This window comes from Styela clava, chromosome 3 (assembly GCF_964204865.1).
Source record: "Styela clava chromosome 3, kaStyClav1.hap1.2, whole genome shotgun sequence".
In the NCBI taxonomy this organism is placed as follows: Eukaryota; Metazoa; Chordata; class Ascidiacea; order Stolidobranchia; family Styelidae; genus Styela; species Styela clava.
Genome location: NC_135252.1, coordinates 15,018,601 through 15,036,487, shown reverse-complemented (window position 1 = coordinate 15,036,487; position 17,887 = coordinate 15,018,601). Strand labels below are relative to the sequence as shown.

Genomic DNA, 17,887 nt, shown 5'->3' with positions numbered 1-17,887 from the left:
ATAGATTTGGATATTATAAAAACATTTGTATTCCATCTAATACAAATAAGGAAGTGGCAAGCCATGAATAGGACATATTTGGTCCTATCAGGAGATTACATTTAATCCTATTGACCAATTGTACTATAAGGTGGAGATATATGGCGCCTCTTTATCAGATAATTGGATTTTCTTGGCATCTCTCAATGCCAGAGCCAGTTATTTGTTTTTGGAAGGATGGACTTGAATAATAAAGGGTAAAGCGTTTGACTTGACTGTGGCATCCCAGGTTGAAATCTATGGTTCAAATTCCATGCTACCTTCCTCGCCCAGAATGTAATAAATTGGCAAGCGATTCCAAATCTTCCAGAATAAAGCAGCTTCTAGCACGGTAGTGGCTGTCTGGAAAGAACTTTGTTCGGGGTGAAAGACCTATAAATACGTGGCATAAGTTTTTTTAAACGCTTGAGCAGAAATGTAAGTAGTAAGTCCTAGGGACCGTTCGTACCTTTTTATTATTGGAATGACTACTGAGATCTGAATATGATCTACTGAATGTGAATTCTGGAGAACTAATATTGACAAAGCAAGTTCGTTTAGGACAAGTTATGGTTGATCAAAGAAGACAAAAAAACATCGCTTTGTCCATGAGCTCTAGACTAGAGAGACATAGATAATGATTTATTATCAAAAATCAGTAATCGTGAAATATATTCCAGGGGCGGGCAACACTGCAAGGTCGACCGACTCCTAAAGAAAATTCCTATCAGGAGGTTTGCGCTTACCCCGTTTTTTTGGATGTCTTGGTAAGCAGCTAACCTGTCTTACAACAATCAATTCACATTTCGTATTAGTATTTATTTGCGGTTAGAAAAATAAACTTATACAACAAAAGGGGGTGTTTTTTTCTTATAAAATACACGCCTTTGAAACAAGCCAATCGCATGTCTTGAATATAGTACGTCACAATTCATGAGTTCTTTGTTGACCCACGTGACTTGGAGAGATACGAACTCAGCTCAGTCTTCTGATGTTGTTTGTCTGGGTCGGACGCTACCAGGGTCGCGGCACAGGCAAGGGGGTTCGATGTACTTTAAGTTCTTATTGTGGAAATAATCCATTTTTATATTAGTTTTAATTTCTGCACGCTAAATCAGGTCAATACTAACTAACGTACGTCATTCTGTCATGACAAATCTCAGCATGCGTTACTGTAGGCTGTAGGTCAAAGTCCAAGATTGCGCTGAAGACTGGCATATAAATAGCCTAGTTGTAGCCTAACGCAAAGGACTTGTGTATTGTATCGGCTAGTTCTCTTGGTCTTGTGGTGCAATATACAGAGATAGAGGGTCTAATAAATCAAGAACCAAGCTTCCTGTATACAGGTATATCTAAAACTGTATAATATTAATTGAACTTCAGACGATAAAGGATTGTTAAAAACAAACAAATGTTAACTGATCACGGAATCAGGAAATAAAGCAGAACTGAAAGCGAGGTTGCCTTTTGCATTACAGCACAAAGAATTAAATAGAGTACTTACTCCAGTACTTACTCTCAGGCCATTTCACCACTGAAAGTTCTGAGGTTTAATATTAAAAAATTTTTTCTTCATTAAGCTATTTTATACATGTCACCCCTCTAATGACTTGTCTAGCAAATGGTATTATTTCACAATCTGGGCACTTTTCAAAGATATCATTACTTCACTACTGTGTAAAATGATATTCAGGTATTAGATAAGCTTTTCAATAATAGCTGGATAACAAAATTAATCCAGTAATCGTAGCACCACTAATCTCAATTCAAAGTTATATCCACCTAAATAGTGATAATAATAAATTTCTTTCATTTTTTCACCTAGAAGTTATAACCTTGGTAAGACTGTAAGATATAATATCAAAATACTGAGTGAAGTATAGAAATTAGACTCAACTTAGATTGCGATTTTTCTGCAATATGGCATGCTCATCATCTGATGAAGACTATGCTACTTGTGCTGATAGCAAGGTAAAATATTCTTGTATTCTGTGAATCTATTCCATATTTACACATTAAGACAGTTAAGATAAAAATTACATCTGCTTTTTAATTGGTTCGATGATGCTTTTTAATTACTTTGATGACAGTATGATAATAAATTTGATATAGTTGAAACATATAATATAACTAATCGATCTGTTGTACATTTCATTAAATGTATATGTTATTGGTCGAATCTATGTAAAATAAAATAATGAAAAAAAAAATCAAATAATTGTTGATGAAAATATTCAGATTTATAGTTTTATATCTAAGTTATATGTTACTTCTGAAACTAGTAATATAAAATATAAATATCAAATCTGTTTTTTTAAATATATATAAACATTTTATGATTTTTGCTTTATTTTTTTTTCAGCACACAAAATTTACCTACTTTGGACCTCGTCTTGTTCCTTTTTTAAAGACAGCTTGCGTATATATGGTTCTTGTACCTGAAATTAATCCACCCAACATCGTTGTTGCTATATTGAAATGCTTGCCAATGCTTAGCTTATGTATTTTCGTACTTTGGTAAGTTTTTTTATTTATCAAAATTTTGAAGCTTGTAAGGAAATTTACATTTATAATTTAGTAGCCTATTGAATTTTATTGTTTTAATTAATATATATTTTATACAATAAACTTCATTGATTCAAATCATCTTCAAATATGAGTCATTACTTTGGAATTGATGATATAGTTTATCAATTTGTTCGGACTTTAAATATTTCCGATAAAAATTATTTGAAAAGTCTTATTAGTTACTCATCAAAATCAATACGTATATAATTCATAAATTGTTACTATATAAAGGTATGCACATTCCTATATGTCATGAGTGCAAATAGAGTCATCGTTGCGTATCAACTTGAGTCATTGCATGAAATAATTCTATAATTTTTTTTACAAATTGTGATTATCCTACATGTCAGTTACTTTTAAAAATGGTATTTTTATCATTTTATTTTATTTGTTAGTAACAATTTATTGAACAGCTTTCATCTGACGAAAACATATATTCATATCTACTAAATTCAGTATATCAAGGTCATATTCGAAAAAGTAATATATATATACCGTAATTATGAATACATATAAATATGAATTTAGTTATGGTATATTGTTTCACATTTAATGAAAACATATCATAGTTATATTTTATTCAGAAAAACCTAATACAATAAGACAAGTACTAAATTTCATGTGCATCATCTTTATTCCGATCATGATTCAGTCTGGATATTCTGATATAAGCTTTAAGGCTGGGCAATATTATACATAAATCTTATCTTAGTTCTAATTTTGTATATTTGCTTGAGAGTATTTCTAATCTTTTATTTGATGTGTTGGGGGCATTGCTTTTACCTGTTTATTGGGCAGAGATTTAGTACTGGCCTTGTCATTGTTGAAGGCTTGATGTTGAAATTTTTATTTTATCCTCATATCTTCAAGGTTTGATGGTTTTGGTTTTACTTCCCGTCATCAATATTCAAGAAGAATTCTTGCTGGTTTATTACTTTCAACGCTTGGAGACTTCTGTCTTGTTTATACTGATGAAGGATATTTTATACATGGTAGGAATGATTTGTGTGTGTTTGGATGTAGGATTCTAAATGCGAAACTCCCACACCTTTCAGTTGAATTCTTCCTACTTTTATGAACAATGGCTCAGTTTGAAAATTTTGAAACTATGTAATGGGAATTTTTTTTTTTTTCATTTTTTCTTGTAGCTCATTGTTTTACACCAAAGTTTGCTGATTATGAAAAATTTACCTGTGGATTTCCCGACATATTTTCGTAAACTCATGCTTATGGTGGTTTCCTAAATTTTCATTTCAAATTATTTTTTATAATGGAATCAAGTGTTTATAGGTAATTGTTGTAATATTCCCTGCCATGTTGACTTTTATTCAAGTAAAAATAGTGGTTTCCTCATGCAATCGATTTCTTTCAAGTTTCCTTTTTTTAGTTGTATATCGTTATGCTCTATTTTTTGGGTCCTTGTTATCGTAGCAATCAACATTAGGCGGTAAGTGTATAATAAATATTTATAGTAAATTTTATTTCAATTTTTAGGTGTTGCTTGTTTTGGCATTGCTCATCTTATGTACATTTTTGCGTTTGGATTTCGACCACTTCGTCCTCAAATATATCTCTTGTTGTCTTGTGTTGGATTTGCCATCTACTGGTATATTTATGCTGGCTTGACAGACACTGTGCTTAAATTCTCGGTTTTAGGATACATTTTGGTTATTGTTGGAATGAATTGGAGAGCAGTAGCAAAAATAAGGTACAATATTATACTCTGAAGTGAAATATGCTAATCTGGTTTTGAAAATTGTGCTTATTGCATACGGTTTCATTTTCAAGAGATAACTGGTTCAGTGCAGTCAGTATTATTCAACAATATTCAAATTCCTTCTTGGCTTTGGGTCATCCAAGAATGATTTCATCATAAATCATAGTACATTTGGTACAAATCCATTAAGTAAACACTATCGAAATATTCCAACAGGCAGTATAAATAATAAAAACTCCCAAGGGCAGGAGGAAAATGTGTTCATTTGCATATAGGTATGGTATAATGTTTCCAAATGTCAAGGTTCTGGTTTCTTTTTCAATGTGAACCCTAATTTGCATTAACTAACTAGCTCAGTTAGTTACATAAATTGAAGGTTACCTATATATAATTGGTCTGTAATCCCTACAGATCTCATAGACTGCCTGCTACAGTAATGAAATAGTAGAAATCTATTTTGAATGTGATGAAGTACTTAGCAGTTGGTTGAATCAACAGTGACAGAAGATGTTATTAAAATAGACTACAAGTCTGATATACATGTGCTTCAGAATCAAAATGGATTGTTTTGCCAAACTATTGCGGCGTATAGCACATTTCCAGTATCTCACACATTCGTTAGAATGAATTGCAGAATGCTTTGTTATTGTGAATATATTATATTCGTTACAAAACCACAATGTGGAAAAACTAAGTTAACCATAAACTCATATGCTCTAGCAATGCTATAATATTCATCAACACGAGTAATAGTTGAGGTATTTTGTTAAAGTTGAGTATGTATAGAAAATCATTACAATGACTGTAAATTGCAGTTATAAAAATAACTTCAATAAGATTTTGAAATGATTTTCTCGTGGTTAGTCAACTGTTGATTTAAAATATATATTTGCTGTCCCAATTTTTGCTGCATATCCTGTTCCCATTGTGTTGTGAACAGCTGTTTCAGAGGATGTCATGCTTCGGAAGTCATAAAGTGTGATATTACTATTGGCCTGCGGTCTGTTATTGGCCAAACTAATTCACTCATTTGTATGGTTACCTTATTTTGTTATTCACTGAATCACAACATTAATTAATTAATAACAGTTTTAATTTTTGTTTTTCTAATGGTACCTCATTGTACTGGTACCTCAGTTACCTATACATAGTTATTCAATGAATCATTCATCAAATATTATGCACAAGTTTTTAGGAACTAGATTATGAGATATATTTAAGTAACCATTTTTGGTATAATCTGGCTCAAGTTATATATTATTGATAGGCAAGTATTCGTAAGATTACGCTACATATGTATTTTGCGCATTAATAATCAATATTTGTGATAAAATATTTAAACTTGTTTTATTAATTATGTTTCACAAGAAGCATTTTAAGTGACTTTTGTTTATTACCTTCTGGTATTTAGAATTTTAAATTTCTGATATTTGAAACAGCTTGGTTATCATTTTTATTGCTTCATTCTTATCAGTTATCATATCTTAACACAATTATTTCAGAAATCTCAGTGATCTCAAAGCTGGTGTTACAAGTAGCAGTCACAAGAAATGGACTCATCTTGTTGCATGTATTGGTTCTGTATTATTTCTGATATCTGATTGCTGTCTTGCCATTAATCGTTTCCATTCACCTGTGACACACCAGCGATGGATTGTCATGACAACCTACTACCTGGCGCAATTGGCTATCGCTTTGAGTGTTGTGAAAAATCGAAATGTTGATTTGATCCGTCGTCGTAAGTTGTCAAAGAAAAAGGTATGTGTAATAATTTTTACAGAGTTTTTCATATATGTATGATTGGTACTTCAAATCATCCAAGTGGCTCAATTTCTGTTATTCTAATGCGCTGGTGTCCAATCAGTTATGCACCCTCATTAGTGACTTATCGCTAGGTTGTAAAAAGGTTTTTGCAAATACTATTTGATTTCTCTAAGGTCCTCTAATTAGGCTTTAATATTGATCTTTATGTCAGACAGTCAGCTAAAGCTGTGATTCTTTTTAAATCAATAATGTTTATCTTCATCAAACTCTTATATTTTGTGTCATATATGTATGTCAATGACCTCATCGCTTTAAAACATCTCATTAAAGGTTAACTGCCATTTGAGTAATGTCATTCTGACTCGGTTTCATAGTAGATTTATATAATTACTCCTGACCTGACGTAATGGTTTGGGGGAAATGGATTAGTTGAATGAGAATTAGGTTTTATAATTGGTTAGTATATAGTAGGATTGACGCTGTATATTGATTATCTCAGATTGCTCTATAGTTTTTTTAAAATCAAAGAACTCTCCTAAAGGAATTACGGTTTCTGGAATCTGTTTTCTTAACAGTGCTCTGCATGTTTTGTCAACTGTTATCTCTCGTTGTCGCAATCGCAAGGATAAATCTATATATAGTTATGTAACTCTTATACGGAAGTACTTGTGACCTTCAGAAGGCAAGCTGTGCTTGTATAAAGTATTAGCGTTGGCTTGTAAAAGCTTGTTATCGGTGAAACGTCCTATGAAAAAAAAATCTTTTGATTGATCGTTCAGTGAATTTATATTATACACTTACAAAACTATTTTGCATTTTTAAAATTGAAACAAAGTTAACTATACTATATTGCAGTGTTCTCAAACTTTTTCATCGCAACTCATTTGACATGACCAAATTATTTCATGACCCCCAGAAACTAAAATAAAAATGAATCAAAATTTAATAATACAGCAAAGATTTGAAAATAGTAATAAAATTGACAATACCTTTAATAATGAGACCGATATTATCGCACAAAAGTTGAATCTTGGCTTTATTTCGGTTATGGTGGATCTCAATACTGGTTCCAAATTTGACCAATATTTTGTTTAACCATAAGTCAGTGTAAAAAAAGATTTTACCGCAACCCCCATTGAACCTGTGTGCTATATTGCATCTAATACAAGTAAGGTTTTCATATTTATCTCTGATTGTTTTCATGCCATTCCGACAAATAAAATCTCATGTCTATCTTGTCTATTTCAGGGTGACCTCAAACCTGAACATCTTGAAAACCACACTGATAATCAATCTACTGTGAATTGTGATACCTCTGACAATGTCGTCGCATGCCATGTTAAATCTGAGTAACGTGCTTTACTCTTGTAAAAAAAACTTTATGTGCAAACATATATATTTGCTGTTTAACTTTTTCATTCATAATTTCTTTATTTTCGTAAATGTTCATCATAATAATATTTATTCTGAATGTTTCATCTGAAGTTTAATTTGTCGGTTAGCTATATTTTTTGTCTGGATCGCTGTACTTAAATCGTAATATTTTTACGAAAAATCCCAATTTTTTTTTTAAAAAATTATCACTTGATTAATTTCTGTGGAGTAATTGAATTTAGCCACTAAAGGAATTTCAAATTAGGCTGAAAAAAAAAACTTATTAACATTATGATATTTCATTGAAGATTCTGGTTTCCTCATTCACTGTCACGCAATATATCATTCTAAAAATTACCAATCCTCTTTTTTCAAAATATAGTCTTTTCACAACACAAAAATCATAGAAAGTAACAAAAATTGAATTTGAATGATACATGCCCCTCAGATAATTTTCATCATATTTGTATTCTATTACTTATTACCCCTTTTGCTTTGAGTGTGTTACAAATGACTAAATTAGGCGTTTTTGACTGGTTTTTTGAGAAGTTTGTTCCTTTGTTTTCCTGAAGTTTAGGTGCTTTGACTCGTAAATTGATATTGCCTGTGTGTCTTTTACAATTCACTGATGTATTAACAATAAAATACTAATGGAGTATGTTTGAATTAGTTTCAAATTTTTTATAAAGTTTAATTTCGAACTTATTCGGCTTTCATATTCATTACACAATTCATAATGTGCCCCTTTGTTTGATTTTGTTTATCAATATATTTATTGTGATGTATAAAAAAATGTGTTCCCATCGAACTGCCACATTCAATTTTTCAAGTCAAATTATCATTAGTTCCTCTTCATCACTGATATTTTGAAATTATTTCATTTCATCTTATAATAATTATTTAATGGGTCTGGTCAAGAGTTTTATTAGTTGGAGCCTGCCCAGTAGTTTTCGTAACTTTCTAAGCCTGTTATTTGGCTCACAAATATCTCATAAAAGAACAAAGTCTTTTGTTAACTGCATATACATGTATGTCCATTTTTAGCTGTTAAAGATATGTGCCGTTTTCTTACGTTGACTGCCGTATGCTGTTGTCTTGTCCGAAAAATATTGATACCAAAATACCGTTCCCGGAATATCACACAATGCTAAATTACAGAGTAGACAAATTGCCAATGAATGCAATCAACTTGTAGAACAATGTAATTTATATATATATATACATGTTAACTGTCACTGTTTTGTTGTATATTTTTAGTTGACATCATTATTGCTCTTTCATTATTCTTTGCTGTATTTATGTAGTAAGTAGATAATACTTCTACACCGTCTTGCCATTTTCAGTGTTGTAAATAAAGTGCGAAATAAAAAATATAGCTGTGGCAATGTATTTTGTTTACTATAATGTTTCAGGTTTTACTTAGATTTTTCAAGTTATATTCGTCCTTCCTGCAATCGATTATGATCATACTTGCACGATCTGGTAACCCAGTCACGAAATACGCAAACACAGATCTGAAATGCATCAGTCAGGTGAAGCTTTGCAAAATGGTTTCTTGATGGTTGGTATAAACTGGTGGACCCTTGAAATAAAACTAGTTAATGTTTAGGCGTCTACTAGAAACAATGCTTCTAATCTTAACTGCAGCAGAAATTGCCTTGATTGAAGATGATATACGGTGTGCTTTGTTAGAAACTTCTTTTGTGGATAATCTAATCAGAAGTGAACAATATCAAAACTCCCATTGGGCTCAATTAAACGATAAATGTTGATCCTTCAGGGAAATAAACCTGATCATTTATATGAAAAAGATTTTGTGTTATCGTGTAGCTTGGATTATCGCGTTGTTCTCATTTTTGTTGTTTATAAGGTAGATCACAATGGCGGATACTTTACTGCTGCCTTTAATCTTTCTATGGCCGTCTGGTTGGAAACAGCTTGCCTTATTGAGTTTGCTAACTCTACAAGAATTACTTAAGATACAAAGCTGCTGTGAACACTATTTTGTGTAATTCTGATCTAACTGTGGTATAATTTCATAACTCAACATGTGACCCATCGCTTTCATAATTTTAGAAATGGGATCTCGATATAAGCTTGCTATGTTTCTGTAATTATGTTGAACTAGATATTATGAAACTGCTGAGTTACGCATTTTTCAACACTTTTATTTTTTCACAAGTAAAAATATAAATCTTATATACAATATAAAGCTCTAAAATATATAAATAATGAACGCTGAAGAAAACAGAGAAATCCGTTGTTGCATTTCTATTAAAAAACAATAATGTGCAACTAATATAAAACAGTGACTTGCTTGAAGAAAAAGGGAAGCTACAAAATGTTATCTGCCGCAAGTTCACAGAGCACATATAGACTATTCGTTTTTATTTAGAGTTTTCCTTTGCTGGAAAATGATGTATATTACAAGCAATTTCTAATATGAAAATTTATTGTTCAAATCTATAACTTACAAATACATGAATACAAACACACATGAAAACTTAATCCGAATTAAGTGTAAGGCAAACTCCTTGTAAAATCCAATGGGAAATATGTTCAGTTGTGTGTAGATCAGCTTCAAATACAAGGCCCTGACCCATAGCATTCCTACGCATGGATGTTGTATACACAGGCGTACGGAAAGTGTTTTGAAGTTTGAGACGATGAGCTTCAATTGGAATCACTAAAAAATCAATATTTTTGCTATTTTAAAATATGTTGTCATTATGACATTATTCAAGATTAACTGATATCTGTGCAGTTCATGGAGTAGCTTGCCAAGATTTTAAAACTATTATGCATAACAAATTTTTTAAACAAGAATTTTATACACCGTTTGTTCAAAATGTGTTGTCATTGTGACATAATTCAACAGTTAACTGATATCTGTTCAGTTGATAACGCTGCCAATACTAAACGAGAAATAAGATTTTAAAAATATTATGGTAAAGACAATTATTAAAGGAAAGTTTTTATACACCTTTTGTTCCAAATAAGGCTCTGCATGAGCATGCATGGCCAGATAAAGAGATACTATAGTTTGGGAGGACCGGAATATTCCAGGTTTTTGCATAGCCTAACACATTTATGGTTCACCAGGGGTGGTGAGTATGGAATTTAAACCCAAGGTTTTAACCTGCGATGCCGCCATTTTTAACCATCCAGCCCACAAGAAATTGTAAAAGTAGCAAGCAATCATTTTACCAATATATGATTACATTTTTATTCATATTTTGTAGGCCATCTATACATGACTTACCTTTTAAAATTGGTAATTCTTGAATTAATTGTTTTGGCCTCGGTCTTTCCAGACAACCATTCTCAATATCCCATGCTGCGCCTTCAAGATACAATCCGGTCACGAAACATCCTGAAAATAACAAATTTTAATATTTACGAATTATGTTGCATTTAGTAAGCTTCAATGTTTTAGATTTCAAGATAAGTCGAAATATATATAAGAAATTTCATCTGCCTTTGTAAGGACTTCAAGCACATGACAAAAATTATTTTCCTCTTAACATAGCCCTTCAAAATTTATCTACACCTTAGATGAGACTTGAACTATTATTCTATATTTGAGATGTCAAGACATTGAATACAATACACAAGAGACCATTTAGTTGTAAGAGCAAAAGCATCTTGCTTTTATTGAAAACGAGGCTAATTTTATTTGTCATTGAGAGAATAGAATACTTTTTGTCAGTAAAAAATATATCTTCCCAATATCATTTATTTCAAATTTAGTAGGTCTTAATAGGTTTACCTTGATGTGCATGCTCAGTTACTTCATCTGGGTTTTGCCAATGAGTTACATTGGTATATAAAGTTGAACGATCCAGGGGCCAACCATTCTTACGACATGTTGCTTGTACCAATGCTGTCAGATACGACTCAGGAATGTGGAGGCCTGTGAATAATTTGCAATGTATTGTAAAGAGACATCTCAGAGTAAAATAAATCAACATTGATAGAAAGTTTTTTATCTTGGAAAAAAACTGCCTCTGTTTCATTGCCTAATTAAGACACTGAAATTGTTAAGTGAGATAATCATGTGGTTGACTATTATCAAGCATCTCTAACATCCAATCTTCATCACCTATGCGACTGCAGTGGGCCCCGTAAAAGCGACCATGCTAATTCTACGTTGAAATTAGTAAAATTGACTCATATAAATTATAATCGTACAGTCAGCACTCCAGACATGCAATGTTCGAAAAGCAAGGTAATTTAATCATGATTTTGTATTTAGTTAAAAAGTAAGTACACTGTTATAATTTGTGCTATCAATCGATTGGGTTTTGTCTGACTAACTTTACAGAAATTCATTTGTGTTAGTGTGCAGCAAGACTCTTGAATCACTTAGGATACTATTATAATATCATAATTTTTTGTTATTATTCATATATCTATGCAGATTGGGCTTCATGCTATCTGTGTCGCACAGAGCAATACTCAAAGAACAATATTCAAAGTTTGCCTGCATACAATTAATTCATTTCATGAACTTTCTATCCCTGTGATCAAATTGGTAATCATGGTCATCAAACTCCATATTTATTACCTGATAACCACATTACAGCAGGTTCTGCTTCATCAACCCACTTAGTATATTGTTCGAGTCTGTTTCTGAAATGTTCCATCCAGTTTCCCAATGATTTCAAAGTATCAGGAGCTAATTTCCTCCAGATTCCAGGAATCTGACCATTGAACAAAGCTCTGGCTACGTCATCAAGCTCATTGCTCATTCCCACTTCACCAGCCAACGCCTGGGAGAAACAGATGATAATTATTCTTGACAATTATCTAGAATATAGGATCAGATGGTAGAACAAATCTGCAATTTAACTTCTCTAATGCCAAGCCAAGAGGAATTTTATATATGACATATTTATAACATTTTGCCCTTAACAAAGCTCTTTACAAGCAGTCACTGCTAGCCAAAAAATTAATTGTAGTTTGAATTGTTGAATCAAACAGTCCAAAATGCGATAATTTAAGCAAGAGCAAGAAATTTGAGGTATCCTTAACAAAAAACAGTTTTCAGCTAATTTCATCTTCATCTTAAATTTAAAAAAGCATAACGATAATAGCAAAAAAGTGCACTTAATCATATGTTTTCAATACAAAATCACTCTGCTTGCTGGTTCAAGCAGATGCTGCCAATGGACTATGTAGTATGGTGATTTTTCTTGTTACAATAGAACTATGCACTGTTGCATCATAAAAAGGGTATGGTAATAAAGTCAAACTTACCGTACTTGATGTCAAAAGGCCCTTTTATAAGAAAATATTACCATTGACTAACTATCCTTACCCTTTGTAATTCAACAAGAGATTTTGCCATTCGTTCTACAAGTTTGTTCCATCTTTCCAATTCCTGCAGAAGCACCACAGTTGTGGGACTGACTTCAGTTCCGTAGTTTTTCTTAATTTTATCAAGTTCATATGGTGCAGGAATCTTATTCTGAGGAAAACATAAATAAGGGTAAACATTGAAATTTAATAAAAATCTGGATTTCAGCTATGTTTATGTTTTACTGCTTGTTAATGGGAAGTTATTACTAGAAAGTTAATTATAAGTTGAACGACATATATAAGCTTCATCAAGTAAGCCTCATGTTGCCAACTTTTGTAGATATTTTCAGAATTCAATGACCCCAACTGAGTCGGACTTGAGGCCCCCTTTTTCAAGGACTTGATGTGACTCGCATCGTTCAAGCAAAAAACTCAAGCAGATGCGTGCTGGGGGGCGGAGGGGCAGCAGCACGTTGTAGGGGGCAGTTATCAATAATATAAATATTTTACTCTTACTTGACATTTAAATTTATTCATTATCATGCAAAACAACGTCTTTGATTTGTTTATCCTCTGCTTTATTTTTAAAGTTAGGAACATCATTATCAGAAACTTGCCCCATGCAGCAGAAAAGTTTGGCTCACTCCTGGGCTCAAATCTATCTGCTGACTAGTTGAGTTTGAGTCAAGTCTTATAAATTGAATGATCGCAGTCATTGAAAAAGGTCAATCAAGTTCGTCTCGAGTCAAGTCTCATTATCACCAGTATTGCTATAACACACTAAATAAGTAAAATTAAAAAAAAAAAAAATTATTACCTGGATATCCTTGGCAACATTGCTGATAAATTCATCTCGACTTATTCCTCCCCCTGATTCACCTGTTTGAGGTTGAAGTTCAACAAGATGATGCCACATGTCTCTTGCAGCCTGGATGAAAAATAACATCAAAGTTGAAGAATTGCAACAGCGTTAGACTGGTGCAATTAACATATTTAAAATAGCAATATGTTCAGCTGATGACTCTAATTTAGTTTTACCAGCTCAAACTTTAAATATTGCATGTACATTTAGGTGATATATCTATAATACCAGCCTAATTACTTGGTATAAATTGTGACAAAACACAGTACTTACAAATTTTCATATTATCTGGGGGAGATGAAAGCTCATCCATATCCTGATCTAGGCCAGGGCTACTCAACTATTTTTACCAAAGATCCGCATACAAAACTCCAAAATTATTTGGGTCCGGTCTTTCCAGAAATTATATTTCAGCATCCTTAAACGCGCACTTCCTCGGCCGGTTAATGATTATTAGCTAATCAAGATTGTTTACTATGGTGTTATAGTTCTTTTCATATATATTCAAAACTATAAAAGTCACTTTATAATAGGAAACTTCAAAAGTGGGGCTAATGATCCCAAATAAAGAATTAGGCGCGATCCGAATCGAATACTCGAGAGGTCCGGACTCGGACCGCGGTCCGCCAGTTGAGTAGCCCTGATCTAGGCTATGGAAAATAGGTAACCAAGTTTTTGTTTCACTTGCATAGACTTGCTGGTTGAGGAAGTCTGAACTGACCAGCAATTATACGAACCCCATTATAGCGGCAACAAGTCCAGCAATCTTCCTTTGAACCCATACAAGGTAGACAGATGTGCAATGGCAAGCATGTTCCGCATCTATCGCAACGTGCCAGCCATCACGCCTAACGTTCAGAGCAACATTGTAATATAACAACAAATTCGAAACAACCACTGTAAATTTTTAAGACCACACAACAAGAACAATGTGTGAGCACCAACACAGAGACCAAAGATTGCAACTTAAAAACCTGTCCATTTGATATATTTCGAGCAGTAAATAAACAGTAATATAGAAAGCCATGATATAAAAAATCTTACTTGAGTATAATATCCAATTTCAGCATTTGGATGAAGACCAAAAACTTCAGGAGTGTTTGCCAGTGGTAATGATTCGATTCCTTCTACGTAACTATCTTTGTTTCCTTTATCTTCAGGAATATAGTAATCAACCTCAGTGTTGTGATAGAAATGGAATGGTTGGAAAGTATCGAAAATGAAATCTCCAAAATATTCATCCATATATGTTGTCAAAACTCGTCTGTCAAAATTGTCAATCGCACGACCTCCGTACATTACCTAGCATGGAAAATAAAAATAAATATGACTCATATTTTCTTATTAAAGCATTAATTTGACTGCATTGGAGATTACATTTTATGTTAGAAAATATGACATTTTGTCATTTGTTTTTTGCATGTGATGTTGTACACGATGAATTGATAAAAATATCCATCAATGAAATATACCTCTCCAATCAGATACTTCAATGATCCCCATGGTATTTTGTCATCAGATTGCTCAAATGCTTTGGTCAAGTATGTGTTCAATATATCCATGCAAACCTAAAACATAAAAATATTTAAATTATGTGAGTAATACTAAGATTACATTTTTACATTTAATACTCTCTGTATTCTAAAAAACTTGATATTATAAAAAAACGCTACTTTTTAGAAACTTGAAATCACGAAACTTACAGTATGATCAGATTCATTGAAGTCATACGGAACATTCCAACCGATCTTTCCATACTTTCTACGTTCTTGTACAACAGCATGGAAGAATCCCAGCACGAATACAAGAGATCTAATAAATAATATATTATTTAATCAACCACCCATACACAAAAATCACTTTCATATCAAATTCCAACTTTTATTATTCTCCCAATATATACAAAAAAAGATGATTGCCATGTCAGCTAAAAACCTGGGCTACTGATAGATATAAGGTAAATTACACAACCTTGGATTGATGATGTTGTATGCCCCAAAAAAATATGGATTGAGATAGTTGAGCAGTAAAAGAGGATTTGTGAACAAAATACTTTGTTATATATACTACAAAATATCATATGTAAATGTATATATTTTCAATATATTGCTACGATAAAACAAAATTATTCGAAGGCAACCTGCACGTAGTTTTTGAGATCAATTCAGAGTTCACACATTAAAGTTACGGTAAGTTACATACCTGAAAGCAGGATGAGGACAATCACCCAGCATAATTGCTGTGATTTTGTGATATGTGCTTCTTAAGTTGAGTTTCAAACCATTGGGAGGTTCTGTGACAACCTTGAGGGAACGTTGTAATATTCCTATGGGAAATTCAGGAATGGATTCTGTTGTCAACCATAATCTGAAAGTCAAATTATAAATAGTGTTAAAATATATTTATGCTTTTGCAGTGTGTTAAATTAAACATGTTTTAAAAAACCATTGTGTCACACCATGAACTACTTCAAGTTTCGCATCAAACCGCATTTGCTTGTAATGCATGACCAACAGTCTATATTTTAAACAAGAAACCGAGTTTAATTTAAAAGGAAATAAAAAAAAAACAGAAAACTAAGTCATAGCATATCTTGGCATACAAGTAGACACTCTCTCTCCATACATGAGTCTTCTTTACTTCTGAGTGAGTGCAAGTGACTTTGCTTTGAGCAACTTCTCTTATAATACCGTATAGGGAATATTATTTCATTAAAAATCGTAACATTTTGGTTTATGATATTAACAACCAAATTAACACATTATATCAAAAAATACCAAGTTGATTTATCTAGACTTTTTCCTTACAGTTGTGTGTCAATAAACAATGAGAATAAGCGATGCATGTGGATAGTTAATGAACACATTTTGAGTACCGGTATATATCAACCAATTGAATGATAGATAAAACACTTGTGCATTACCTGAAATCAGGATGTGGTTTCTGAATATGTTCGAGAGCCTTTTCCAGGTCTTTCAGCCATTTGACTAGAAGATGGCAATTTTGTAACATAAGCCATTGTCCTCTAGCAATTGCAGTTTCTAACAATTGTAATGCAACTTTCTCTTGTCCTTGTCCCATGGCAAGAAATTTCAAGCGATTTCCTCCAAAACCAGATCTATTTAAATGAAGATAGATGTACCGGTAAGTTATTAATGATTAACTTCAGAAAAATATTCAATACACTTCATTTGCTCATTTTTGCATGCAAAATTTAGATAACTTGAAAGCGCTATATAGAAAGACAATACAGCTTGAAAAAATCTTCTTATTGCTATGGTAATGAATGGAACAGTAAATTTTATGAAAGCAAATCAAAACTACAAAACGCTAATAATTTTCTGCTGGAACAGGAATAAGTAGAAAAATTGAGCAAGCCACAGAACGTGAGATAAAAAATTCAACCTACACAAGGTTGTTTCAATGCAATATTAATACTCTGAAAGGTTTCCCTTTTGAACAACACATGAGTGTATGGAATTCGTTATTTATTTTTACCACTTTACCCAATTTGACTTGACTGCTGGCATTTCAAAATAATATGCTGCCACTGACAACCTGATCGCATTTCAGCCAATTAAAAAAAAAATCTCCAATTTCTAAGTGGGACATCATAAGTCATTGTTAAATTGAAGTTTTGTTATTTCACAATATTGATTGTAAAAATCGCAACAAATAGGAAATTCTAAATCCAAGAATTATAACATGAAAATGTTTAATTTATAATCTAATATAAAATTAATAACAAGCAATCCATTTATACCTTTCAGCAAGTTTGAGAAGATCAGATGCAGGATCGGACCCAGGACTAAGAATGAAGACAATTGGTGATAGCGGTTGACTTTGTTCGAATATTGATTCAAAACTGATGATCGGAGGTTGAACGTAGATTTCTCCGACACTTTTAATCACATAATTTGTAATCGCACGAATCACTCGATCGACACGGAAACATCTAAATGAGTATTATCAAATTCTTAAATTTGATAATTTTCTCTAAAACAGTGAATTTAAAGCAAGGTTCCGAAGAAAGAATGCTGATAAGGCAAATCATCATTCAAACAAGTGACCAGGTGCTACACATCTGACATCTTTCTGAATACTGAATACATATACACATTCATTTCAGGTTTCACAGGTTACAATCTTGGGTTCAAATCCCACGCCCACCACTTCACCCGAGATGTGAGAAATTGGGTAGGCAATGGAGAAGCGGGAACATTTTGGTCCTTCATATCAACCTTATTCAGCAGTGGCTGCTTGTACATAGCCTTGTTCAGAGA

The 17,887-nt window shown here is 32.5% G+C and overlaps 2 protein-coding genes across 2 annotated transcripts in view; one reads left to right on the top strand and one right to left on the bottom strand.

Moving 5' to 3' along the window:
* Positions 1 to 1,825: 1,825 nt before the first annotated feature.
* LOC120342405 (lysoplasmalogenase TMEM86A-like) lies at positions 1,826 to 8,830 on the top strand. Its single transcript, XM_039411219.2, has 6 exons — positions 1,826 to 1,989; positions 2,381 to 2,535; positions 3,457 to 3,578; positions 4,081 to 4,294; positions 5,806 to 6,061; positions 7,316 to 8,830. Exons 1-6 carry the CDS (start codon positions 1,939 to 1,941, stop codon positions 7,418 to 7,420), a joined length of 903 nt encoding a protein of 300 aa, XP_039267153.2. The 5' UTR covers positions 1,826 to 1,938; the 3' UTR covers positions 7,421 to 8,830.
* A 787-nt stretch (positions 8,831 to 9,617) lies between these two features.
* LOC120342760 (dynein axonemal heavy chain 10-like) overlaps positions 9,618 to 17,887 on the bottom strand; it is a 59,850-nt gene continuing 51,580 nt past the window's right edge. Inside the window, exons 83-94 of the mRNA XM_039411726.2 lie at positions 17,368 to 17,559; positions 16,528 to 16,722; positions 15,807 to 15,971; positions 15,308 to 15,416; positions 15,077 to 15,172; positions 14,649 to 14,906; positions 13,560 to 13,670; positions 12,762 to 12,911; positions 12,009 to 12,213; positions 11,211 to 11,354; positions 10,704 to 10,814; positions 9,618 to 10,127 (exon numbers count right to left, since the gene is read on the bottom strand). Of these exons, the coding sequence (XP_039267660.2) occupies positions 9,946 to 10,127; positions 10,704 to 10,814; positions 11,211 to 11,354; positions 12,009 to 12,213; positions 12,762 to 12,911; positions 13,560 to 13,670; positions 14,649 to 14,906; positions 15,077 to 15,172; positions 15,308 to 15,416; positions 15,807 to 15,971; positions 16,528 to 16,722; positions 17,368 to 17,559 (1,918 nt within the window). The 3' untranslated portion in view covers positions 9,618 to 9,945. The remainder of the gene's footprint in view (positions 10,128 to 10,703; positions 10,815 to 11,210; positions 11,355 to 12,008; positions 12,214 to 12,761; positions 12,912 to 13,559; positions 13,671 to 14,648; positions 14,907 to 15,076; positions 15,173 to 15,307; positions 15,417 to 15,806; positions 15,972 to 16,527; positions 16,723 to 17,367; positions 17,560 to 17,887) is intronic.